The sequence below is a fragment of the Pristis pectinata genome, chromosome 19, assembly GCF_009764475.1.
Source record: "Pristis pectinata isolate sPriPec2 chromosome 19, sPriPec2.1.pri, whole genome shotgun sequence".
In the NCBI taxonomy this organism is placed as follows: Eukaryota; Metazoa; Chordata; class Chondrichthyes; order Rhinopristiformes; family Pristidae; genus Pristis; species Pristis pectinata.
The window spans coordinates 17,431,228-17,457,962 of NC_067423.1; the positions used below are offsets into that span (position 1 = coordinate 17,431,228).

General features: G+C 44.2%; 1 protein-coding gene across 2 annotated transcripts in view; it reads right to left on the bottom strand.

Moving 5' to 3' along the window:
* hcls1 (hematopoietic cell-specific Lyn substrate 1) overlaps positions 1 to 18,731 on the bottom strand; it is a 47,296-nt gene extending 28,565 nt beyond the window's left edge. Inside the window, exons 1-5 of one of the 2 annotated variants that reach the window (XM_052033994.1) lie at positions 18,417 to 18,731; positions 12,701 to 12,786; positions 8,141 to 8,214; positions 2,019 to 2,148; positions 985 to 1,095 (exon numbers count right to left, since the gene is read on the bottom strand). In XM_052033994.1, coding sequence (XP_051889954.1) covers positions 985 to 1,095; positions 2,019 to 2,148; positions 8,141 to 8,214; positions 12,701 to 12,784 — 399 coding nt within the window. In that variant the 5' untranslated portion in view covers positions 12,785 to 12,786; positions 18,417 to 18,731. Of the gene's footprint in view, positions 1 to 984; positions 1,096 to 2,018; positions 2,149 to 8,140; positions 8,215 to 12,700; positions 12,787 to 13,609; positions 13,635 to 18,416 lie in introns of those variants that run through there. The other variant, XM_052033995.1, reaches the window with a different exon arrangement.
* Positions 18,732 to 26,735: the final 8,004 nt, after the last annotated feature.

The following is a 26,735-nucleotide window of genomic DNA, read 5'->3' on the forward strand; positions in this document are numbered from 1 at the left end:
CCACCAAACACTACCAGGCTAGATACAGCATGGATTAGATGCAGAGTAAAGATCCCCCTCAGTGCCCCTTCAAACATTCCCTGGACAATCATCCCTCCCCCTCCCACCCTAACCAATATACGAGGGAGACACAAGGGGACTGGTATCCCTGATTGGCTGTACTGACTGATCCAGCTATGAATGCAGGACCTACCTACTGACAGGAAGCAATGTAATGTCCTGGTACCTTTTAATGGTGTATGTTCATATTACATTTGGAATTTCATGCTTTGGTCTGATTTAATTAACTTGTATAAAAAAAGAAAAGAACCCCAGCCCAAGACTTGAACCGTGTTACACAGTGCTGTAAATATTTGTAAAATTCTAACCACTGTTAAGGTGTGCATAATTTTAATACACAACATAAAAGTCATATTGCTGCAGAATAAAGCTCTCACAACATGTCTTATCAAACATGTCCAGGGCAGGCTAAACAATGGTTAGATACACAGTAAACCATCCTTTCTCACTGTCCTATCAAACATTCCCAGGCTTGGGTTAGCAAAAGTGGAATGATTGGAGAATATCCGACTAAAAAATAGGTTATATACAGAGTAAATCTCCCTCTACAATGTCCCAACAAACACTTCCTGTACAGTTACAGCATCAGTAGGAACAGTATAAAGCTTCCCAAAATTCCTTTAAAAATTAGCATTAACCCCAATCCCAGAACTAACTAGCCTTCCATTTCTCATCTCCATTAGCCTGAAAGGTGAATATGAGCAGCTGAATCCACTGATACTGGAGTGAGAGAATCCAAACTGACAACTGATTCATTTCAACAGCAGTCAGACTACAGATCTCCACTCCCCTGCACTGGATCAGAGCCCAAATCCCAGAGGCTAGCGGTCTCTAGCTCATCCAATATCCATTGTTTTCACAATCATGTTGGACCTAACCCCTCCAGACGTCAAATATAACAACAACGCCTTTTTAATCCCTTACCTTGTCTGTCCGATCTCTCTGTACTCCATACTTCCCACCAAATCCTTTGGCTGCATCAGTCTGTGATGAATGCTTTGCCACATCAGCCACATACTCGTTTCCTAAGGCAGACTGGAAGAGGAGACATACCGGGGATTAGAACAGTGCACTCACCAAGTTCAGGAGCTCCCAGTGACTGCATTCCACAGACCCAGGAGAACCAGTGGGTGGGAATGACCTACTGCAGGTAACTGTGAAATTGTGAGCTTTAGGAAAACAAGAGGAGCCACTCCACCACGCCTGGCTCACCAGCCATTCCCTGTTAATACCCTTGCCTCATCAATCCCTGGTCCTTGCTCACTGCCAACCCCTGCTCTCTGCTCACATCCAACACTCACTTCTCATTGCTAAACTCCACTATCTGCTCACCCACTTCCCCCACTCCCTACTCACTCACAACCCTCACTTGCTGTTCACCCACAACCCCTACTCCTTGGTAATCCACTAACCCTCACTCCCTGTTCACCAACAATACTCATTGCTCGTTCAGTACCAATTCCCACTTGCAGATGAACCTCCAACCCCCACTCTGTGCTCACCCTCCATCTCCACTTTTTGCTCAGCTGCCACAGCTCACTCCCTCTTCATCCCAGATTCTGTTGCTGAAAGTGACGGGATGCCTCCTGTACTGAGCCTTGTCCAGTTTGTCCTGGCGTTCTCTTGTTCTAGCCACTCCATGTCCAGATAACTTCCTGTACCCATCCGGCATGTTTCTGTTCTTGTTCTAGTACCGAATGTCGTGTGCTGCAGCTCTGGAACAGTCTCTCTGCTATTTTAGTGAACCCTGCTTTTCTTTTCACATGGTCCTGATCTTATTCTAGAAGGTTGCCTCACTTGTTCTAACATGCACCTACTCCCAAATGTAACTTGCTCCATTTCTCATCTAGAATGATTTGTACCTGCAAATAGATCATTATTTCATCACATCACTATGTTTCCATATCAAATGGTTACAACCAAAGTTGAGAATACAGAAATCTGGAATGACCAATCACCTTGTCCATTCGATCTCTCTGGACCCCAAACTTGCCACCATAACCATACGATGCTTTCGCTCCCTCCTCCATTTCCTTCTTTTTCAAGGTCTCGTGATCTTTTGAGACATTGTCCCTCAGCTCGTGCACACTGTGAGAAACATAGATTTTCATTATTTCAGGACTGAAGTGCCGGTCAATGTTTTGGCAAGCGATATGATCATCATAACTCTGTATCTGTAGGTCTTATAGAGACTGGCGGGGGTGGGGGGTAAAGAATCAGAACAACCTTTAGCCTTGCTCCTGGATGGGGAAAGTATCACGCCTAGGAGGTGAAGCTGCCAATTGAAGCATCCAGACTCTTTCATTTAGTGAGAAGGACATCATTCCCTCTGTTCAAAAGAGATTTCAGGCATGCCCTAGCATTTTTCTAACTTGTCGTTTAGGCAGAGAGTTCCAGACCCCTGGAGTCTGGAAGTGACACCTTGGAACATTACTGAAGAAAAGGAATTGGTTCCCCACCCCTCACCACCAGTGGTTGTTTGGAGAACAGAAGGCCAGTCCAGACCCTTCCAGACAATAACTGGTTATCAGGGGGAAGGGAGGTGCGAGAGGGGGTAGGAGAAAGAAACTCAAATGCCCCAATTTATGTCAGATCTGCATTTATTCCTTCTGCCTCTGTTCAGAACAAAACTGGCGTAGAGTGTTGTAGAAAGCAGGTTACAGGTATCTTTTTATTCCTGTTCTAACACTGACAAGAATCCACTGCATGAACAAGGCTAAACTTATCACCCAGTCACAATGCTCATTAAATGAGCACCCTGAAACGAGCCATCCCAAAAACTAAGCACCCCTTGGAACTGCCATCACAGAAAATTAGTATCCAAGGAACCAGGCACTCACATAAAATCAAGGTACAGCTCACAACATTGGTTTTGGGACACAATGACACCCAGCTGTAGTGGGATGCTCCAAAACTAAACTCACCTCCAGCTAAGTTATCCCAGCACAGTTACAACACCACCATCCACCAACAATGTAGAAACTTGCCCAGGTCTGCCTGATCCATACAAAACAAAACAAATTCAATCTGCCCATTGCCTCTTCCTATCATCCTACTCTTAGTTTGTTTTATTCATTTAACAGGAGGTTGGCATTGCTGGTAGAACCTGCATTTTCTAACCACCCCTAGTTGCTCTTAAGAAGGTGGTGGTGTACTGCCTTTATGAACCACCACAGTCCATCTGGTGAAGGTATTCCCACGGAGATGTTGGATAAAGAGTTCCGAGATCTAAACCAGTGATAATGAAGGAAAAGTGCTCTATTTCCAAGTTAGGTTAGGTTAGTGGGTGACTAGCCGGGGAATTTCCCAGATGCCTGCTGCACTTGTCCTTCTCAGTGGTAGAGTTTACAGGCTTCCAACATACTGTCAAAATAGGTTTGGCAAGTTGCTGCAGTCATGGTGTACTGGTAGTAGTGTGAGAATGTTTAGGATGGTCGATTTGAAAGCCAATGAAGTAATAGCTTTGATCTGAATGGCACTGAGCATCTTGAGTGTTTTGGAGCATGAATCATCCAGGGAAGTGCTCAGTCATCGGCAAAGTGGTGGGTGGTGAGATTGATGGTGTCAGCACGTGGATATACTCACCAATAACCTTCTCCCTGATGTTCAGCCCAGACCACACAGTTCCAAACACATTACAGCCATGGTCCAAGTATGGACAAAAGAGATGAATTGAATAGATGTGACAAGAGTGACTGCCCCGACAACAAGATCCCAGTTGACTGAATGCAATATCATGAAACCTTGGTAAAGTTTAAGTTAATGGCAACCAAGAGAAGATTCTCCATTATCTGGAGCCACATATAGCACAAGGAAAGATGGCTATAGTTGCTGGAGGTTGATCAGGCCAGTCCTAGGACATTGCTGCAGGACTGCCGAGTACAATCATCCTCAACTGCATCATCAATGACTGTTCTTCCATCTTAAGGCCAGACTTTTGATTGTTCACTGATGATCACACAATGTTCAATCACATTATCATCTGCTCAGGTGACAGAACAGTCTGCAGATCATGAACAATATTCTGGTACAATAGTACATAATATTTATGCCAAAGAAATGTCAAGCAATGACCATCATAAATAAGAGAGATTCTAACCTTGGCATTCAATAGCACTATCATCGCCGAATCTCCACCATCAACATACAGGGGATTACCACTAACTACAAATCTAATTAGACCAGCCACAGGTGGCAAATGGAATTTAATGCAGAGGAATGTGAGGTACAACATTTAGGGAGATGCGACAAAACAAAGAAATATGTGATAAGTGGGAGGATATTGGGAAGTGTGGAGGAACAGAAGGATCTTGGCATGTACGGCCACAGATCCTTAAAGGTAGCAGGACTCTTAGAGAAGGTGGTTAAAAAGGCACACAGGATGTTTTGCTTTATTACCCAAGGCCTTGAAAATGAAAGCAGGAAGGTTAGACTAGAATAATATGGAATGTTTACCAAGTCCATAGTCTGAATGCTGTGCACTGTGCAGGTCATCATATGTACAGGAAAGGTGTGATCAAACTGGAGAGTGCACAGAAGAGATTTATATACATTGGAAATTTTAGTTATGAGGAAAGATTGAATGGGCTGCGGTTGTTTACTTTGAACACAGGAGGCAGAGGAGAGTCTTAGCTGAGGTATATAAAATTATGAGGTGCCTAGATGGAGTATATAACAACACTTATAACTCCTTAGCTGAAGAGTCAAGAACTATGGGGAACAGCTTAAAGTAATTGGAAGAAGGAAATGGGGAAACCTTCCCCCAGAGGGTGGTAGGGATCTGGAGCCCTCGGCCTGAAGAGACAGAAACCCTCAGTAAACTTAAAAATGTGGAATTGCAGCACCACAGAAAGCCAGATCCTGGAAAGAACACCAAACTTCAGATCCTGCAGCACCCCAGATTATGGCACCCCAGAAACCCCAGTACCACAGGAACTGGTGCCCAAGGGACCCCACACTTCAGGGACCCCACACTACAAAAACCCCAGAACCACAGGAACTGGTGACCCAGTGATCCTGCAGCATAGGTACCCCAGTATCACAGGAACTGGTGACTGAGAGACACCATACCCCACCAACCCCAGAACCGCAAGAACTGGTAACCTCAGGAGCCTGCATCATGGAAACCCCAGTATTACAGGAATCTTGAAAACCCAGAAATGTACAACCTAGAAATTCCAGCCTTTCAGAAACTCAGCGTCCCTCTGCACCACTGATACTCCGCCATTCTGGCACCACTAATACCCCAGAATCCCCAGCAACCCAGAAGTACAGACAGTACAGTATGAAATCAGTCATGTGGGCACCATATAAATTCCAAAGGCAGCATCTTATATTCATTTTGCAAGAGGGGACCTGCGGAGGGTATATCTACACATTTCACAGATGGCTGTACTGCCTCCTAGCTGTTTTAGTGCAGCAGAATATGTCATCCTCCCTCAACCACAGACCACTGCAAGGGTGGCAAGATGATTAACCAGAGATTTAAGAATGGTATGCATTGATTCTGTCCCTAAGTCAATTCCTCAAATGATCCGGACAACTCCTTAATTTACAGATTGCATTCAATACCCTTGCATTAATAGAGCAACTATCACATCCTCAGAAGCTCCAGAAAAATCCATGACCTATTGCAGTGCAGACAAATAGAGCAGCCAATTTCCACATAAGGTTCCACAAACTACTATGAAATAAATGACCAGTAGAATTAACTAAGGGAGGAATATTGGTCAGGACAGTTAAAGAACACACCTGACTTCCTCCTCAAAATCTCCCTGACCACGTGAACAGGAAGACAATATTTCAGTTTTATGCATCAGCCACAATTCTTCTGGACCATTCTTCCCAATTACTGGGTGTCTTTGTACTAGGACGTGCCTGGTTTCCAATGCCTGCCTGCCTAAGTTGAGAGGTGTAGTGTGTATCTACCCTTAGAGGGAGACCAAGGTCCCACATGAACGATTGGCATTTCAGTCAGTCCTGGGAGATGGGGCAGAATTTGATTTTGTTGTAATCTGGGGCAAAAAGAAACTGCAATTTTTTTTCAAGTTTCCTATTAATAAAGGTGCCACAACATAACATCTCTGATCTCATCAGAGAACCCGGAAGTTTTCTTTCTGTGCTGAGATGTTACACGCTTTCCACAGATGTCCTAATTTGGTGATATACAAGAGCTGCTCATGACATCCTTGGCTGACGTCGTCATGGAGATGACTTGTTTCCCCACCCCCAGGAAGTAAACCACATAACCAAACTAAAAAAAGGAAACTTGGAAACTGCAAAGCAGCAACAATGCACAAGCTGCAGAACATGCCCAGCAGACCAGAGGATGTCACAATCCACCTGCTTTAGCTGGAGTCTCACTAGATTAGTTCTGCTTTGGACTGGCCAGTCCCAAAGTTTCTAAAAAGTAAACCCACATAAGATACCTATTTATTGGACTTACTTTCCAACAACACTCAAGAAGCTCAATATTTTTCAGCAGACAGTTGGTTTGATCGATGTCCCTGTCATTGGACTCGATGACCACTCTGCACCACGCTGTGGCTGCAGTGTCTGCCATCTCGAGCAAAATTGCAGCAACCTGTCAAAACCCCTTCCATACCCGGCAACTTTTACATTTAGTTGACCCTGAGACCCTACAGGTCACAGGCACTGCCTGCAACAACAACCTCCATTTATGTAGCACCTCCAACAACTCGTATAAATCCACAATGCCTTTCTGTGAATGACATTTACCACTGGAGTCAACAGAGTTTACAAACACTGAAAATATTACCCGCTTACCACTGAAGCTGTGATTTTAATACTTCCAACAAACCTCGGGGTTTGTACAGAGGGGATAGTGGGAGGGTGCTCCCCCACCAGTCATAGGAATAAAATAAAAGGGAAGAGAATGAAGAGTGACCTGAGGAATAACAATGTGCAGTTGGAATCTGGAAGTACTGCCTACAGGTGTGGTGGATGCAGGTTCCAACATGGAATTGGATAAATACATTGGTGAGAAAATATTTGCAAAAGAGGAGTCGGTGGGTGGAAATCATGAGTTGTTCTGGTAGAGAGATGGAAGGGACATAATGGCTGAAGGACCTCCTTCTGTGCTGTAACTATTCTATGACTCTATACATACTCAATTTAGTTCGAAAGCTTTCCAGTCGAGAGATAAAAAGAGAGAAACTTGTCCTTGGTGGTCCTAAATGCAAGAACACAGGCCACCAGTACTCAAGTCCACACATTCCCTTCTCTTGAAGATATTCCATGAGAAACATTTGACAAGTCTTATACCATGTATGATAATGAAGTTATATTTTAAATATAACTACTTACATTTCAGTAACTTAATAGTTATATAGTTTTTAGTATAACAGAAACTTAGAAGTAAAATACAAGATCTATTAAAGAAAAACACTGAACACATTTTTCATACCCAAGAGCAGGTTGACAGATCTCTTCCTCTCCTGTTTCCCATATATTCAGGCCCTCACTGAGAGGTGGTTGCTGTATTCCGCAGAGGCAATGCACCAGCCACCTTTCACTGCTACAAGAGGCCTACCAGTGTGTGACAGAAAGTGAGAGAGATAGGAGAAAGTAAGACCTGGAGATCGCCCAGAATTTCCTGGAGCTTTGTTAAATTTCATAAATTACAAGACACCCCAGGTCATACTGGAATAGTTGCCAATGCTGTTAGTTTGCAGCATCTCCCTTCTTCATGAATTATTGTAAGAACGTAGTTAGGTAAACATTCCAATATAACCCCTTCAAAGCCACACACCATCCTGATTCCATCATCAGTGGGTCAACATCTTCCATTTCTCCACCTAACACCATAGTGGGAGCAGCAGACCAACAGGCCTGCAGTAGGGCACTGCCACCTCTGGTTACTATAAACTTGGCTTGACACCCATTGCTCATGAACATTTCTCTAAACTTTCCTGCATTGTACTTAGTTAAGGTGACGAGGAAGATAATCCCTGATCGTGTCACCATACCTAATATAGTCTCAACTGCTGCCCTGCTACAACACTTCCTAGTAAACACAGAATCTGTGCAAGTCAGTGTCCGAGTTTCTCCCAGTACCTACTTGATGTGCTGGGGCCGACCTGACCCATCGATGGATTTTGCTCCCCATCGTTGCTCCTGTTCTGAAATGTCATTCTGAAATAGCAGAGAATAGGAACCACAATCAGTGATACAGCTGGGAACGGAGTGAACCTTTGTTTCAGAATAACATTCCTCCTTAGAATTCAGTGGGATACATATATTGGAGGAGCAGTATTGATGGACACACTGTCAGTGGGATAGAACCTAGGGACCAATCCACAGCTAGTGGAAGGGTACTGAGAGAGCATTGCATTATCAGATGCGATTATACAGAGAGAGCGCACTGCACCGTCAGTGGGACAATACTAAGTGAGCGCTGCACCATCTGAGGGAAAGATTGAGGGAGTGCTGCACTGCTGGTGGGGCCATACTGAGAGAGTTCTGCACCACCAAAAGGGCAGTACTGAGAGAGTGTCGCACTGTCAGTGGGATGGTCATAAGGGAGCACAGCACTCTCAGTAGGATAGTACAGAGGAAGTGCTGCACCATCAGAAGGGCGGTACTGAGGGGGAACCACACTGTCAGATAGGCTGGATTAAGGGAGTGTCATACTGTTAGATGGGCAACTGTGAGAGAACACCATACCATCAGTGGTATTGCACTAAGGGAGCTCTGCAGCGTCACGGGGACAGAGGGACTGCCGCACCATGAGAAAGGCAGAAATGAGGGAGTGCTACATTCTCAGAAGGGCAGTACTAAAGGACAACCACACCACCAGAGGGGCAGCACTGAGCGAGTGTCACACTGTTTGATGGGTAGACATGAGGAAACACCAAACTGTTAATGGGATAGCGCTGAGAGAGGGTCACACTGTCAATGGGATAACACTGTGGAATTGCCCATCTCAGGTGGGCAGTAGTGAGGGAACACCACAATCTCAGAGGTGTAGGACTAAAAAAACTGCCATAATATTGGGGAGTCCAATCTTCAGTCTGGAATGGAAAGGTACCAGAAGGACAGAGCCTTCTTCAATTGTACAGAGCAATACTCCTTAATCAGTACTATCAGCATCCAACCTCCTTACAATTGTGGAATTGTACTGTCTGGAGAATAATTTTTCCACGTCAGCAGCCCTGATAACATTCATAGTCAGAGAGTGACTGTTCACACCAGGACTGTATCCTTCTCTTGTACTGTATCAGTACAGTACCCTTGCCTACTTCTGTCTAAATGCCTCTTAAATGTAATGATTGTATCTGATTCCACAACCTCTTCTGACAGCACATTCAGATCCCAACCACTCTCTGTGTAAAAATCAACCCTAAGATTCCCCTTAATTCTCCTACCTCTCACTTTAAGCCTACGCCCTCTTGGTTTTGATACGTCGACTATGGGAAAAAGCATTTGACCATCTACCCTACCCCTACCCTAAGTATACAGGAAGTCCTCGACTTACGAACACCTGACTTACGAACCGACCTTCGTGGTCCCCGGCCCAAGTGCGCATGGGCGGCCGTGATCCCCAGCCCAAGTGCGCATGCGCGGCTGCGATCCCTGGGCCAAGTGCGCATGCACGGACACTGTTCCAAGTTACACACAAAATCGGGTTACGAACAGTCTCAAAAACGGAACCCGTTCGTAACCCAGGGACTTCCTGTATAATCTTATATACTTCTATCAGGTCACCCCTCAGCCTCCTTCGCTCCTGGAAAAACAAGCCTACTATATCCAATCTCTCCCCATACCTAAAGTCCTCCAATTCAGGTGACATCTTGGTGAAACTCCTCTACATTCTCTCCAGCGCAATTGCATCCTTCCTACAGTATGCCAACCAGAACTGCACACAATATTCCAAGTGATGGCTAATCAGTATTTTGCAAAGTCACAACACAATGTCCAACTCCTATATGCAATGCCCGGACCTATGAAGGCAAGCATGGCATATGCCTTTGTCACCGCCCTATCTACTTGTGTTGCTGCTTTCATGGAACTATGGGCCTGGAAACTTGGGTCCCTCTGTTCATCAACATTCCTTAGTAGCGCTACCATTTACTGTATATGTACTACGCTCTCTTTGACATCCAAAAATGCGTCACCTCCCACTTGTTGCATCACCCACCACTAACGTTCCACTCAACTTTCCAACTCATCTGTATCCTGCTGTAAACTTGGACAACCTTCCTCACTATCCCCAACACCACAAATCTTTGTGTCATCAGCAAACTTACTAACCATTCCTCCTATATTCACATCCAAGTTAGCCCCAGCAGCTCTTCGTCTTGAGACATTCAGCTAGAGTTCCTTCTCAGTGACCCTGCTGGAAAATTAGTGTCTACCATCTGGTTAGGTTTAGCAGAGATCCCCTACTGGTTGGAGTAACTTAAAATCACGTACCAGCAAGGAAATGACCATTTGAACCAAGTGATGGGGAAAGAGGATGAAAGGACAAACACAGATCCACTGCACAGAGTAGTATCCAAGGAGCAGTGAAAGCTTTACACTTTCCCATCAATTCTCTCAGGCAGTTAGATATTGATAAAGCATCCTCTTCACAGACTTCATTAAATAGACTGGAGTAGTATGTCCAGTTCCAGTTCCAAAGAAGAGTGATTCAGACGTTTAGAGCAGTTCAGAGAGGACAGATTCCTTGTGTTCAAGGTCAGACTTATGGAGAAAGTTGGACTTTTGAGCCTTGAAAGGAAATATCAAAGAAGTAAAAATTGAAAATGCTAGAAACACTCAGCAGGTCAGGCAATGCTTGTGGAAAGAGTAACAGAGTTAATGCTTCAAATTGAAAACTTTTCATCAATTCTGACTTAACTGTACTTTTCTTTCCACAGATACTGCTTGACCTGCTGAGTGCTTCCAGCACTTTTTATTTTAAATTCAGATTTCTACCATCTAGTTATTTAGATTTTCAGTGCCAAAAAAGTGGTCAGGTATGTAACAAAAAACAAACTGCTGGAGGAACTCAGTGGGTCAGGCAGCATTTGTGGAGGGAAATGGACATGTTGGGTCGAGACCCTTCATCTGGTCTGCCAGGGAGGTAAGATTGCTCTGTGTTTGGCAAATCTGAAGTAGCTTCTGTACCCAGGACATGAGGGCCAGCATTCAACAGAGGGTAAGAAAGAAAAGGAATGAGAGGCAGGAAAGGGGAGCAAAAGTGATGCAGGAGTGGAGTGACAGGGGAATGAGGGTAAGGGGCAGAGTGAGATCTCGGGACAGTATGAGATCAAGGGCAGTCAGAGATTGAGGGAGTGAGGGAGATCGAGGGTAGGTGAAGGAGATCAAGGGTCTGAGTGAAACCGAAGGGATGAAGGAGATCAGGAGAAGGAGATCAAGGGGGAAAATAAGTGTGTGTATAGTGAATGAGGGAACTAAAAGGAGATGGAGAGAGTGAGAGGGAGGAGTGATTAGGAGGCAGGTGGAGAAGAAGGATGAAAAGGGGTGAAGGGGTAGAGGGAAAGGGAAATGAGCGATGGGTGTATAGGGGATGGGGAGAAAAGGAGAGAGGGGAGAGGTGGATAAGGGAAGGAATGGGGAAGACGAAGGGGAACAGAGTAAAAGAGCAGGGTAGTGGGGTGTACAATAGATCATAAGCTGCAGTCACTGGTCTCAGCCTCCATTTGTTCAAGTGGAGGATGGTTGCAGCTGAATACAAAACCAATGCAGCTCAGCTACACTGGGTAGAAAGGGAAGTGTGAGTTGACCACTTCCTGTTCCTCAGTCTAGTGCTTCATATTTTAAACTCGGTGTCATTGCAACTGATGGTTTCACTGATGTTTGTGCCCACATACTTTGAAATTTTTTTAGAGTAAGTGAGTTTAAAAATATTCCACTAAATTTATTAAAGAACCAAATTGACATGTTATTTGAGCTCATGTCCCAGTTCAGCAGTTTAATAGATTAGAAATATTCCACTTATTTTTGTTTAGAATGAAGATACCAGATTGAAAAATCAGGATCAGGAAAAATGACAATGATGTTACCTATCTGAATGTAATTAAAATAACCTAACCAGATGAGCTTGTATTTATATATATTGAGTTTGTATGTAGACAGGTTAAGAATGTGTAGATCTTCACCAGAATTCAAAGCCTTGGCCAAGAGTGAGCCTCGGCATATTCGACCAGAGAGAGCAACGTCTGATCCTGACCTTGCTCTGACTTGCATCACTGTACTCCTGGTAAAGATATCAATGTGGGGAAACAAAGGCATCAACCTCGCTCAAAAAACTAACTCACCAACCAAATATTCAATTTGGGTTCCTTCTAATCTCTGTGTCTCAGCTTCTGATTGGATAAATCAACTCAATTATTGAACAGGATTCAATGTAGAGAAATGGATACTTGTGGCTTCTAAAAACACAGAATGGGATGAAATGTTCTTTACAAACATGGTTCAAGTGTGAAAAGAAATTGGCTTGGGTCATTTCAGTTCAGATTCTCTAACTAGAATGGGAAGGGAGGGTTTGATGGTTAATCCTGAAACCCAGAGACATGTAGGGTACAGGGCAAGGTCACTCAGTGCTCTCCAGTGCATGAATTTTTCTTCAGAGAAAATCCTTGGTCAATCTGATCAGAAAAGAAGGATTACTCACAACAAAGTCAGGATCTGTTTCCCAATCATCTCCATCTTTCTCCTGCTCCACTTTAACATTATGGCCCACTGCTGCTTTCCACATCTCTGAGAGACAAAAAGATGTTTTAATAAACAAACCAACAACTTAGAACAGGCTATTTTTCCCATATTCTTTGGATACTCCACCCTTTAATGAACCCTTTGCATTTAATCCCCTCGTATTTTCCTACTTACATTGTATCCTACAATGGACTCTCCACACCCACTTAACCTTCTCTCACACCCCAGTTACATTCTATTCATGAAGGTTTTGTACTAGTATTTGCCATCATCTTTCATTGGTACGGGACATGGCTTCAATTTCCACAGAAGTTCTCATTCAAGTTGCCTCGCAGTATTGGGTTCCCCTTCTTGTTAACAGTTTTTGTTTGACTGGCACTTTGACCATTATTGATATTCACTGTGTACAGTTGACAGTAAGTAATGTTTACTCCATTGAATGCAGTTACAGTGATTGTTATCTTGAATAAGCAGTGACTCTGGGCAGTTACAATGGACAGCCCTATCTTACTGGTGGATGGTTCCTTTTCACCTCCAGCCACAATCCAAAGCCTCCTTGCCTTCTTCAAGTTTAATACTCCAATGGTCACTATATCTCCTAACCTTCCCCTTTTGTTCCAGCAACAATGCAAACCCAACAGAGCTGCTGCATGATCATGACTGGAACCAAGCTTTGCTGCTGCATCTCCAGCTCTGCGTCACTTTTCCTGAGGGTCTCGAGTGAAGAGTGCTATTCTGCCCGTCCTGCTCACAGCCAGTCCCTGGACATCTGGGACTCCTCAATCACTGCTGAACCTCACTGCTTGGATAACAAAGAGTTCCCTGCCTGCATGAGACAATGCTGTTCTAGGCTGAGCCTGGGATTCACCTCACTGTCACTTCCTGCTGTGGCTCCTCTTTCCAGTTCTGCGATGTTGGCCAATTGTTTTTCAATTCAGACAAACGTGCGATCTATTCGATGGATTTACTGTTGCTCTCAGCTCCAGCTCCCGGCCCACTCAAATTTATTTTCAATTTAATTGCCGTGCAAAACAAAGCAAATTGCAGAAGCTTTTGTTGCTGATTGATTGTGAAATTCTCACCCTTCCCAGAATCAGTAAGCCGGCCACAGTCCTGAGCTTCACTTGCAACAGAAAGTGAATTACTTTTAAAACTGAATACCACTCAACAGCAAGGACTAAGATTCAAGTTCATCTGACCACCCTGTTCTGCTAAGTAGGCACACATGAGGGTGGGGGGGTGGGGGGGGGGGTGTCCTGGTTTCATTGACAAATACTCTTGTTGCCTGTAGTATTAAGTCACAACTTCATTTCCGTCACTGTGCATTTCTTATTCCAACTGTTGCATTTTAAGTTAATCAGAAAATCGAACCTTAACTCTGCACGTTCCATGAGCTGATTATCACAGAGAAACAGTTCAGTAACAAATTAATTTTGTTAAAAAGAACATTGATTCTGACTTCCAGATGTGGGTGTTGCTGGCAAAGCTGGCACTTAATGTCCATCCCTTTTTGCCTTTGAGAAAGTGAGCTGGCCTTTCTCTCCAACCACTGTAATTTGCATGCTGAAGATGGTCCCAAAATGCCTCTAACTTGAGTCATAGTAGTCTGACACATCTGAGTGATTTTCAAGGCTCTTCAAAGGAAAGTTAAGAATTAACCTAGTGCTAACAGGGGCATTCTTTCCTGTTCTAAAATGATCATTACGGCCTCTCAATGTGGTTGGGATTCAACCAATTTTTTTCTTCCCTGGTTGAAAGTTGGTTCAGCCCTGTTTCAGACTGAGAGTGGAATGAACCACAAAAGCTGCCTTGATGACCGGGAATTTTATGAAGAACAAATGCAGTCTGGTTGCTGGAGATAGCATCAGAAGAGTTCTTTTTTGGTCAGGATCTTAAGTTAAAATGGCAGTCTAGAACCAAACATGTCTAATCCTCCCTGAATGATCAGCTCAGATCCTCTCTCATTTCATTCCACAATTGGTAAAAGGGCTAACAGCTTCAGCCATTCTTTTCAGCAGTAATCCTTTGTTCTGGGAACCATCCAATGAAGATATAGTGCAACTCTTACATTAGTTTGTATCCTTCCCATAATGTCCAAAACGTCAGTCATGGTTATCTGTCATTCTCTCTATGAACCACTTAAACTCCTTGATTAGATTCCAACCTATCTTCCAACCCCGGGCATCTGTAAACCCACTAATCTCCCGACTGAATTTCAGTCTTCCAAGTATCTAGTATTCTATACTTAAGCCACCCAAACCCCTTGACAAGATTCCAGTCTGTAACTTACTCCTGGTGTATGTTATTTTATGTATACCTCCAACAAACTTCTCAATTAGATTCCAGCCTGTGTCTCATACTTTTCACCATGGATATCCAGCCTCACTAGACCTCCATTCATCAGTATTACCCTCACACTCCATTTCTTCCTTGAAAAGGGGCTCAATTTGGTCCTACCCTCCCCTGCCTGACTGAACTTGTTCTGGTATTAAGTAACTTCTCCTTTGACTTCACTCACTTCCTCCAATAAAAGGCATTGCTCTGGAAACTACTACTGGTTCTAGCTTCACCTACATTTTGAGCTACATGGGATATTCTTTGTTCCAGTCCAGCTTGCATCCTCTATCAAGTTTTTTCCAGTACACTGGTGACTTCATTGATGCAGTTTCCTGAGGGAGTTGACAGCTTAATGTTTCATCTGAAGGGGGATGCCCCTGGCAGTACAGTGTTATGCTGGAGTGTTGGGCTCTTTTTTTTTGTGCTTATGCCTCTGGAGAAGGACTTTGATGTACAAATATCCAAAGCAGGGATGACTATGTTTGCTGCCCTTTGATCTCTTGTCCTTGATACCTCCAGTCTCATGTCCTCTTTCCCCGCCGGCCTCACCCTCACCCATTTGTGTCTGAAAGCTCAATCCTTCTCCTTTTTGATTTCCTACTCTCACCTCTTTGATCTCACCCCACCCACTTCAATTCTATTCTCACCCTCCAATCCCCTTCCCTCTCTCACCAACTGCCACCCTCACCAATCCCCCTGCCCTCACCCACCAATCCCCCCACCCTCACCCACTAACCCCCCACCCTCACCCACCAATCCCCCCACACTCACTCACCAATCCCCCTCCCTCACCCACCAATCCCCCCACTCACCAATCCCTACACCCTCACCCACTAACCCCCCACCCTCACCCACCAATCCCCCACACTCACTCACCAATCCCTACACCCTCAGTCACCAATCCCTACACCCTCACTCACCAATCCCCCCACTCACCAATCCCCTCACCCTCACCAATCCCCCCACTCTCACCCACTAACCCCCCACCCTCACCCACCAATCCCCCCACTCACCAATCCCCCCACCCTCACCCACCAATCCCCCACACTCACTCACCAATCCCCCCACCCTCACCCACTAACCCCCCACCCTCACCCACCAATCCCCCCACACTCACTCACCAATCCCCACACCCTCAGTCACCAATCCCCCCTCCCTCACCCACCAATCCCCCCACACTCACTCACCAATCCCCACACCCTCAGTCACCAATCCCCCCTCCCTCACCCACCAATCGCCCCTCCCTCACCCTTCAAACCCTTGGGCCATCCCATTCCAATATCCTGTCCTTGGCACACTTTTGTCCCCAGTCCCCTCCCCATTTCCGTCCCGGTTCCCTCCTCACTCCGGATTCTAACAAGCAAACTGATGAAGATCAAACATGTGTCAAGATGGAGAAAAGCTGCTCCAGTGCCAGATTCCAGCTCAGCACCTGCACTGCTTGGGGGCAGTCATGTTGCTCTGCCATGGGCAGCACAGTATCTGGGCTCCACAGCAACAGGCACACAGGCAAAGGCTCGTGGCTTTCATGCCAATAACAGATACCCATAGATCTGATCACATGTGCAACACTTTGGGATATTGTCTGCCCTAGTACACAATGCTATCTGGGATCATTCCTAGAAAACATGGTTGTTTGGCCTTCTATAGTTCCCTCCATGACCTCCTGGTCCATTCCTCAGTCACCACCTACACCTTTGCCACAGCACCATCCTAAAGAAGGGCGGGAGACACACCCATCCTTCACTTCCTTCCTTCCACCACCTGTGGCCCCAAACTCTCCTTCTTGTTGAAACTGATCCACATATCTCTTTCAGTTTAAATACAATATGTTTACAGATCACAACCTGTTCTTCTCCAGAATGGGGAAATCAACTGCAGGTTAAGTGTTGCTTCCACCCAGTGCTTCTGGCTGTCTGGCACTTTAATTCTCCAGTCTATTCTCAGTCTGACCTCACTGTCCTCTGCTTCCAACATTGTTCCATTGAAGCTCAACATAAGCTCGAGGAACAGTGCCATCTCCCAATTTGGCAAAATTTAGTCTTGTGGACTTAATATTGGCTTCAGCATCTTCATATAATTACTGCTCCCATTCTTCCAGGTAGAAGCTGTTGTAATCATCTTGCAAGGACCACTCACACTCCCTCCAATGGTTGATTATCTACACCTTTTGCCTGCATTCTCATCTCTATTAACCTGACTATTAACGTACTTCACCCAAACACAGGCTGAACCTTGCCTCAGCACTTGCTTAAAGCCTATTAAATCTCCTGCTATTTCCACTTAATGCAATGGGCAAAACTTGAAATGTTTATTCTTCTTCTCTCCCCTCTGATCCATTAATTCTAGCATTCTCTCTCTTAATTTCAGATTTTTCACCTTGTATTTAGCCATCTATGTTATTCTATGTATAAACCTCATGTAGCCCTTGATTAGCTTCCTGTTGTTTATAAATTTCCAAATTCATCAGAGAGATTACAGACAGCAATTCACTGCTAGGTGTCTACTAATTTATATACAAACCCCCAACTCCCTTCATTAAATCTGGCCTGTAATTCTCTCCCAATTATTTGCTGTTCTACAGATGAACCTCCTGAACTGCTCGATTAGATTCCAGTCTTTGACTCACTATCTGGTATCTTCTTTGTTTTTTTCGCTGAATGTCAAAGTTGCTAGCGAGGCTGGCAGTTATCGCCGACTCTAAACTATTCCTTGAACTGATTGGACACCTCAACGGGCAGTTACGAGTCAACCATATTGGTGGGTCTGGACTACAATGTCAAAACCCCTCGAATAGATCCCAGATATCTGTTAGATCACCCACTCCACCCCAAAAGAAAACACCTGGATCAGAGTCCACTCCAGAGTAGGTTACTTACTCCAGGGTAGGTTATTCTACAAACAGCACAGCCCCTCTCCAACTTCTTCAGTAATAGCCAGACTATTCTGTATATGAACCCCCCAAACTATCAATCTCTCTCCTACTTCCTGGAACCTCTTGATTAGATTCCGATCCATTACCCACCCACACCACCCCCGCCACTCCTCCCGTCCCCAAAGCTAATTTCTGTTATTGGACAGAAATACGACCGGGACAATCACAAATCTGGCAAAAGATTCTTCGTCGCGTCTGGGGCGAGCAGAGGCGATGCGGAGAGTAAGGGCAGCGGGTCGCTGACTGAGGAAATGGAAGGCAGAGTTTGTAAGCGTTGCCCAGCAGTGACCGATGTTCCTCTGCCGCGAATCATTAACTGTGGGAGTCGGGGCGACGGAGGATTCCTTTCAGAGAGTTTTGAACGACAGCGGACGTTTCGAGAACTTTGGGAAACTTAACTTACCGGTGACACGGGATCCGGGCAGGCTGCAGGTCCCGGGACAGCTCGCTACCTGTTCTACTCGAGGCTGGGCTAAATGTCGCGATTTGAGTTCAAGCAGGAAGGGGCGAGAACCTCCTGCAGGCAACAGCTCAGTCAAGTTTATCACAACTCGTACACGTCAGGCGCGCTCTGGATCACACTTTTTTTTATATTGCGGCAGATAATTCTACTGATTCAACCCGAATGAGAATCAGGAGACGGGACAGGATCCCAGATCGTATCCCAAGGGGCAGCGGAACGTGGCACAGGTTCCCGAAGTACAACAGGTCAGCTTGAAGTGCAGGATCGCTCTCACTCTCTATAACGGGAACATAAACAGAAGATCTCTCCGCCAGTGCTTCTTAACCCCGTTCCTGAAAGGCCTATCTCGAACTGTTAGACCATGCTCCCGTGGCTCTGCTGTAGTTTTACCCAGGTTACCATACACAGTGCTTGCACTCCCCAAAGCTAAGATCATGACAGTTTTTAGCATTTCTCCCTATCAAACACTACTTTAATATTCTGAGTACTTTGAGATAAACGTTCACACACTGTTAGACCGTTAACTAAACCTGGCTCACTCAACCCTAATATCCTGTTATTTTGGTGGTTTTAGCAGACTGTCCATACTACACTCCGGAAAGTTACTGCCTTTCAGGCAAGAACTATACTGTTTATCACAAGCTGTATAAAAGTTAAAACCCACCATTAAAATCTCCCTGCCTTTGTTATGTGCTTGTCTAATGTCCGTACTTACACATTCTGTCCTGCTCTTCCGCTCTAATGTTTTATTTATACATGGCATAACTCTCCTGGCCTATCAAGGCCTCTCATAATTTCATATAACTTTAGCAGTTGCCCTCCTGGCATCCTGTTCTCCAGGGAATCAAGCCATCCCATCCAGTCTCTCCTCATAGCTGAAACACACTATCTCTGGCAACTTCCTACTCTGCACCATCTTCAGTGGTTGATGGAGATCAATCAGCCCAGCCATTGGCATCACTGCAGGAGTTTCTTTGGACAGCGTCCTGGGCCCAGCAATCTTCAGCTACTTCATCAATGATCTTCCTTCCATCGTAAGGTCAAAAGTGGGGATGTTTGCTGGTGATTGGTACAATATTCAATTCCATTCACAACTACTCAGCAAATGAAGCAATTCAACAATACCCAGTAACATTCTTGCATGAGCTGTTCAGATGAAGGTTATGAGCATATATAAGCAGGAGTAGTCCATTCAGTCAGATTATGGCTGAGCTTTTACCTCAGCTTCACATTCCTGCATTAACCCCATATTCATTGATTCCTGGAATATTTAAAAATCTATGAATCTCTATCAGTGACTGTGTCCCTGCTGCTTCTTAGGAAGTGAATTACCACCTGCTGAAGAAATTTCTCCTTATCTCCATCATTAATTTTGAGAATATTTTAAAAGATGGCTGGCTAATCTCCCCAGCCAAAGGAAACATCAACTCTCTATTTGCCCTTTCAAGACCCTTAAGAATTTAATTCATTTCATTCTTTTAAACTCTTGGGAGCTGCAAGTATCTTTATGGTCTCTCACTTGAGTGATGATATAATCTAACAGGTGCCGGTGCCCGGATAAGAGGTGTTGCCAAGAGATCTTGCGCTTCTTTATTTGATGAAACAGGGTGCTGGTTATTGTAAGACCAATTTCTGTACACAACAGTGAATTTGCTCAGAAGAGTCAATTTGTCTGCTTCTTGGTTGTGGGCCACAGTTTGTCCAAGGTCAGAATAGAAGTCCTCTGTAGCTTCCAGGATTGGGATAAATGCACTGATGATTGTAATGTACTGTTTGTGTGAGAGAGACCAAAAGGAACATGAGACATCCACATATTGAACAGGAAACTTACTGACATGCCTGACTGCAAAGCTCATCCCATGAAGATGGTGTTCCACATTCACATTCCTTCCCAGGTGTTCTTACAATAGGCCACTTCTTACCTGTCATGTCTCACTTGAAGTGTCTGACTTCCTGGGCTTTGATAGTGGAGTACCAGGCATTCAGGTCCATGGCTGTTCCAAGATATGAATTTTCAAATTTAGGAGTGAAAGATGCCTGTGTGTAATTTCACTCCATCATCTCCAAGTGATAGATGGCACGTAATGAACATCAATACTGTGACTCTGCCATCAAGGACCAGGGCAGCAAGTAAATTGAAACATCAGCACCTACAATTCCTGCTCCAAGCTGTAACCAGTCTGATTTGGGAACAGATTGTCACTCATTCATTACTGCTACGTTAAATCCTGGAAGCCACAACCCAAAAGCACTGTCGGAGCATTCTTATTAGAACTTGAAATCCTTTCCAATGTCTGTATAAATGGAAGTTACTGAGTCATTAAAAATCAATAACCTCACCTCACTCAAATACACAGAACAAAAGCCTCCGCGGGAAAGCAGAGACAGGCTGCATACCTCCACCAGGAAGTTCCTTCACTCTGCTGTTCAAAGATGTACGCTGAAGGCAGGCTATTTACACACGTGGACTGTTATAGACATCTCTGCCACAATTTGCAGAGTGCAGAGACAGCCACAACAAGCGTAGGGTCTGCTGGATGATGCATTTCCCCAGAACAAGTGTGTGTGTGTGTGTGTGTGTGTGTGTGTGTGTGTGTGTGTGTGTGTGTGTGTGTGTGCGCGCGCGCCCGCGCACGCGCTGCTGGTAGTAATTTTGACAGGATGTATGAAGCAGAGGTGAATTAGCAGGAGGAGTGAGAGTGTAGCCAAGCAGTAAAGCAACAACTCAAAAGTATGTTAGTGTTGAGGAATGTTGGATTGTCTCAGGGGGAGAAGGGGAGTGCAGATCCTGCCACCACCAGAATTCATTGAGGCAAGTAGCTTAGATGCATTTAAGGGGTGGTTAGTTAAGTGTGAGGAGAAAGGAGTAGGATATATTAGATTTACAAGGATGTTACCAGGTCTTGAGGGACTGAGTTATAAGGAGAGATTGGACAGGGTAGGACTTTATTCCTTGGAGCACAGGAGACTGAGGGATGATCTTACAGAGGAGTATAAAATTATGAGGGGCATAGATAGGGTGAAGGCACTCAGTCTTTTTCCCAGTGTTGGGGAATCAAGAACTAGAGGACATACGTTTAAGGTGAGAGGGGAGAGATTTAATAGGAACTTGAGAGGCAACTTTTATTTTACTATGTGGAATGAGTTGCCAGAGGAAGTGGTTGAGGTAGGTGCAACTTTTAAAAGCAGGGACAGGTACGTGGATAGGAAATGTTTGGAAGGATATGGGCCAAATGCTGGCAAATGGGTCGAGCTTGGTTGGGGCATCTTGGTTGGCATGGACCAGTTGGACCAAAGGGCCCATTTCCTGTAGAACTCTATGGCTCTATTGATAAGGTGAGAAATTGGGTGTGAAGAGGTTAATGTGGAGAATAACACCAGCATGGACTTGTTGGGCCCAACAGCGTATTTCTGTGCTGTTCCTTCAATGCACTATTGATGGGGATCCATCATTACATATCTGGTTGGAAGGGGCCAGGGCATTGAGCTTTGCAATGAAGGAGGCAAAGCTGAACAGGCAGAAGGGTTAGTGCTAGTTGACCACATTCTGAGTGGTGATGGGAGGTCAGGCTCAGTGGGGGGGGGGGGGGGTTGGTGGGAATGGGGGTCAAGTGCAAATACAACCACCACAATACAAAAAAGAATTTTACATTAGAAACATAAAAGAGCAAACGTCTTTTAGCCCTTGTCTGTTCTATTCCATGAGATCATAGCTCATCTATGACTTTAGTCAATACACTGACTTTTCTTCACATTACTTTGGTTAATAAAAATATCAGTCTGTGAACAACTGTATGATCATTAATTTTGTGAATGAGTTACAAACTCCTAAGTATTTTCTAACTTTACTTCTGAAAGGCCAATTCTTAAGTCTTATACTGTACAACTGTTCTAGAGTCCTCCAGCCAATAGAAATAATAGAAATAAACATAGAAAAACTACAGCACAATTCAGGCCCTTCGGCCCACAAAGCTGTGCCGAACATGTCCCTACCCTAGAAATTACTAGGCTTACCCATAGCCCTCTATTTTACTCAGCTCCATGTTCCAATTAACTTCCCTTTAATCACCCAGAAAATCCTGCATCCAAATTCACCTTAGCTTTCTGAATTCCAGGGAACCCCTTTCTATTTGTAACATAACTCCTTCACCTTTGTGTTCCACTTCTCCTGATATTGAGGCCTGCATTCTAGTAACCTTGATACTTTTTTAGTCCTGTTGATGGTTTTTAAATAACATCATTATGGACCCTAAATCTGCTTTGAGTCTCCACTGCTTCCAGTTTTAGCACCATTCAGAAACAACTATTTTATCCTTTTTCAATCCAAAAAAGATACTCTTGCTGGCAATGAAATTCATTTGCCACAATTTTGCACATGTGCTTTCTTCATTAATATCTCTTGATAACTTAATGCTTCCATCTACACTGTTTACAATGTCATCTACCTTTGTGATTGGTAAACATGGAAACATGGCTTGAAAAGAAAACAAATGCTAATGCTGGAATTCTGCACTAAAAACAGAAAATACTATACTCAGCAGGTCAGTCAGCATCTGTGGAGGGAGAGCCAGAGTTTAATACTTCAGGCTAGTGACCCTTCATCAAAACTTGAAGTGTGAGAAAGCAAGCATGTTTTAAGTTGCAGAGACAAGGACGAGTGGAGAGGACAAAAGGAATGTCTGTGATAGGGTGGATACCAAGATTGTCCAGCTGACATGGTTGCTTTGGATGCCATCTAAGAATGGGAGTAGAATGCTTGCTAATCATAGCTGATCTGTCTGGAGTGTAAATATAGGAGATAAATGAGAGCAGTAGAGATGGGGTGGGGGGGGGGGGAATGCTGGAACTTTGACACACGGATCACAATACTTGCTGGAAATCTGAAATAAAGGAAAATGTTGGAAATAATCAGTAAATGGATAGGTGGCTTTCATGCCAGTGTCTAAATCATTGATAAGTACAGAGAATAACTGGGCTGCACCTGAGAAACCAGCAGAAATCAAAAAATTGCAGATTCTCGAAATTTGAGATAAAAACAGAAGATGCTGGAGATACTCATCAAATCAGACAGCATCTGTGAAGACAAAAAATAGTTAAGGTTTCAGATTGATGCTTTGATGCCCGACTTAGAACATAGAACACTACAGTACTGTACAGGCCCTTCGGTCCACAATGTTGTGCCGACATTTTATCCTGCTCCAAGATCTATCTAACCCTTCCCTCCCACATTATCCTATTTTCCCTATTTTTCTATCATTCATGTGTCTATCGAAGAGTCTGTTAAATGTCCCTAATGTATCTGCCCCCACAACCTCTGCAGGCAGTGCGTTCCACGCACCCACCACTCTGTGTAAAAAACTTACCCCTGACATCCCCCTTATACCTTCCTCCAATCACCTTAAAATTATGTCCACTCATGTTAGCCATTGTCGCACTGGGAAAAAGTTTCTGACTGTCCACTTGATCTATGCCTCTTATCATCCTGTACACCTCTATCAAGTTCCCTCTCATCCTCCTCCTCTCCAAAGAGAAAAGCCCCAGCTTGCTCAACCTATCCTCATAAGACATGCTCTCCAATCCAGGCAACATCCTGGTAAATCTCCTCTGCACCCTCTCTAAAGCCTCCACATCCTTTCTATAATGAGGCGACCAGAACTGAACACAATACTCCAAGTGTGCTCTGACCAGAGTTCTATAGAGCTGCAACGTCACCTCGCGGCTCTTGAACTCAATACCCCGAATAATAAAGGCCAACACTCCATACGCCTTCTTAACAACCCTATTCACCTGCGTAGCAACCTTGAGGGATCTATGGATGTGGACCCCAAGATCCCTCTGTCCCTCCACACTGCTAAGAGTCCTGCAACTAACCTTGTATTCTGCCTTCGAATTTGATCTCCCGAAGTGTATCACTTCATACTTATCTGGGTTGAACTCCATCTGTCACTTCTCAGCCCAGCTCTGCATTCTATCAATATCCTGTTGTAATCTACAGCAACCTTCTACACTATCCACACCACCACCAACCTTTGTATCATCAGCAAATTTACTAACCCACCCTTCCACATCCTCATCCAAGTCATTCTGAGATACTTGCTGAGTATCTCAGAATTTTCTTTCATCATTGATGCTGTGAAACAGTTGTATCCAGCTTATTTGATTCCTATCCCATTTTCCCTATTCTCAGCCCCCTCACACTCAGCCAACTTCTACTGGTCAGTGATCTGCCTTTAATTTCATGGCTGTTCTTTTACAAAATGTCTCTACTTATGTGAAATGCAAAGTCATTCCAATGTCTCATTTCAAAAAATTTGGTCAGGTTGACCTAGCCTTTACAAACATTTGGTGGCTTCCTGATCCACTGAAAACTTTCAGTGCTTTTATTCTACCCTTACTTATAGACAGTTGATATTTCGCAACAAATTCCTATAAACGCCTACTTTCAATCTCTTACCTTTCAGAAATTGCAGGGTGCCATGTAATTTTTTTTTTTACACAATCTAAAAGAACTATTCCCAAATGAAGTATTAAAATTAAGGCATCAGTTTTTTCACTTACATCCTTTAATATCCCGGGAAGTTGTGCAGCTCTTTAGTGCCATTACTTTATTCATCACTCTTACTCTTTCATTAATTTTGGCAAGTCCTTGTCCATGATTCAGTAATTGTTTCCTTGAGAGTTCATGTGTGTTATTTTCCTATTGATGCACCTACTCTCATTTACATAAACTCGATTCAGCCTGCACTCATTTGCCCAATGTAATTGTAAACTTGTTTTGATGTCTCTTGCAAGACTTTTGTTTTTTTTAAACTATTTCTTTGTCACCTTTTGTTTTCCTGAAAGATTGCAAAGGAGGTGCAGCTGGGTTGGAGCAGGCCCAAGCCCCCTGTTGATCTGTGCTGCATGCTGGTCAACAAAACTAGTGCACAAGGAGATAAAATTTTTAAAAAAATGTTTAAAAATTTAAAATCTATTTACAGCGTGGTAACAGGCCCTTCCAGCCCAATGAGTCCGCACTGCCCATTTTAAACCCAAATTAACCTACCCGTACGTCTTTGGAAGGTGGGAGGAAACCGGAGCACCCAGAGGAAACCCACGCAGACACAGGAGAACGTACAAACTCCTTACAGTGACGGGAATTGAACCCCGATCGCTGGCGCTGTAATAGCGTCGCGCTAACCGCTACGCTACCATGCCGCCCCAATATACTGACATGGGTTAATATACTGACATGGAATAAGATTTGATTATCTGACAGGAAGAGTGGGAATAACAGATGTTCAAGTTGGTAGTCAGTGACCAATGGGCTATCACAGGGATTGGTGTCTAGCACCCAGTTAGTCACAATCTATTTCAATGATTTGTCCATTGGGATCAATTGCCATACTTCCAACTTTTCTGATCAACTTAAGTAGAGATTGCAAGGAGGATGTGAAGAGGCTTCAAGGGGATATAGGTAAACTCAGCAAGTGAGCAAAAAGAGCTGGAATATAATTGGAAAAATGTGAGGTCATCCAATTTGGTGCACAAAGCAGGTGAGTTTTTAAGATGGTGAAAGACTAAGGATGTTGATGTTCAGATGGATCTTGGTGTGCTGGTACACAACTCACTAAAAGCCAACATGCAGGTGCAGACAGCAATGAAGAAAGCAGATGACATGTTAGTGTTTAAGGGAAGATTTAAATACAGGAGTAAGGAAATCTTACTGTAGTCATATAGGATGTTGGCGAGACTGCACCTGGTGTCTTGTGTACGGTTTTGATCTCCTTACCCAAGGAAAGATGCACCTTATAGGGAGTACAGAAAAAAAATCATTAGACTGTTTCCAGAATAAGTTAGACCTGTAATCTCTCCAGTTTAGAATGAGATTTAATTGAAGCCTACAAAATGTTTAAATCTTAACAGGCTGGATGAAGGGAGTACATTTCCCCTGGCTGAGAAAGCTTGAACCAGGGGTGGTCACAGTCTTGGAATAAGGGCTAGGCTGTTCAACGATGGAGGAGAAATTTCTTCACTCAAACTGCAATGGGACACACAATTCAAAAGATTCAGAGGCTCAGATGTTGAGTTTATTCAATAGATTCTAGATTTTAAGGAAAACAAGTGGTATGGGGATAGTGCAAGCAAACAGTGTTGAGGAAGAATATCAGTCATGATCTTAATGAATGGCAGAACAGACTCAGAGGGCCAGATGGCCCACTCCTGCTTCTGTTTCTTCTGTCACTAAATGAGCAATGAGTGCAAAAATTGAGACATCAG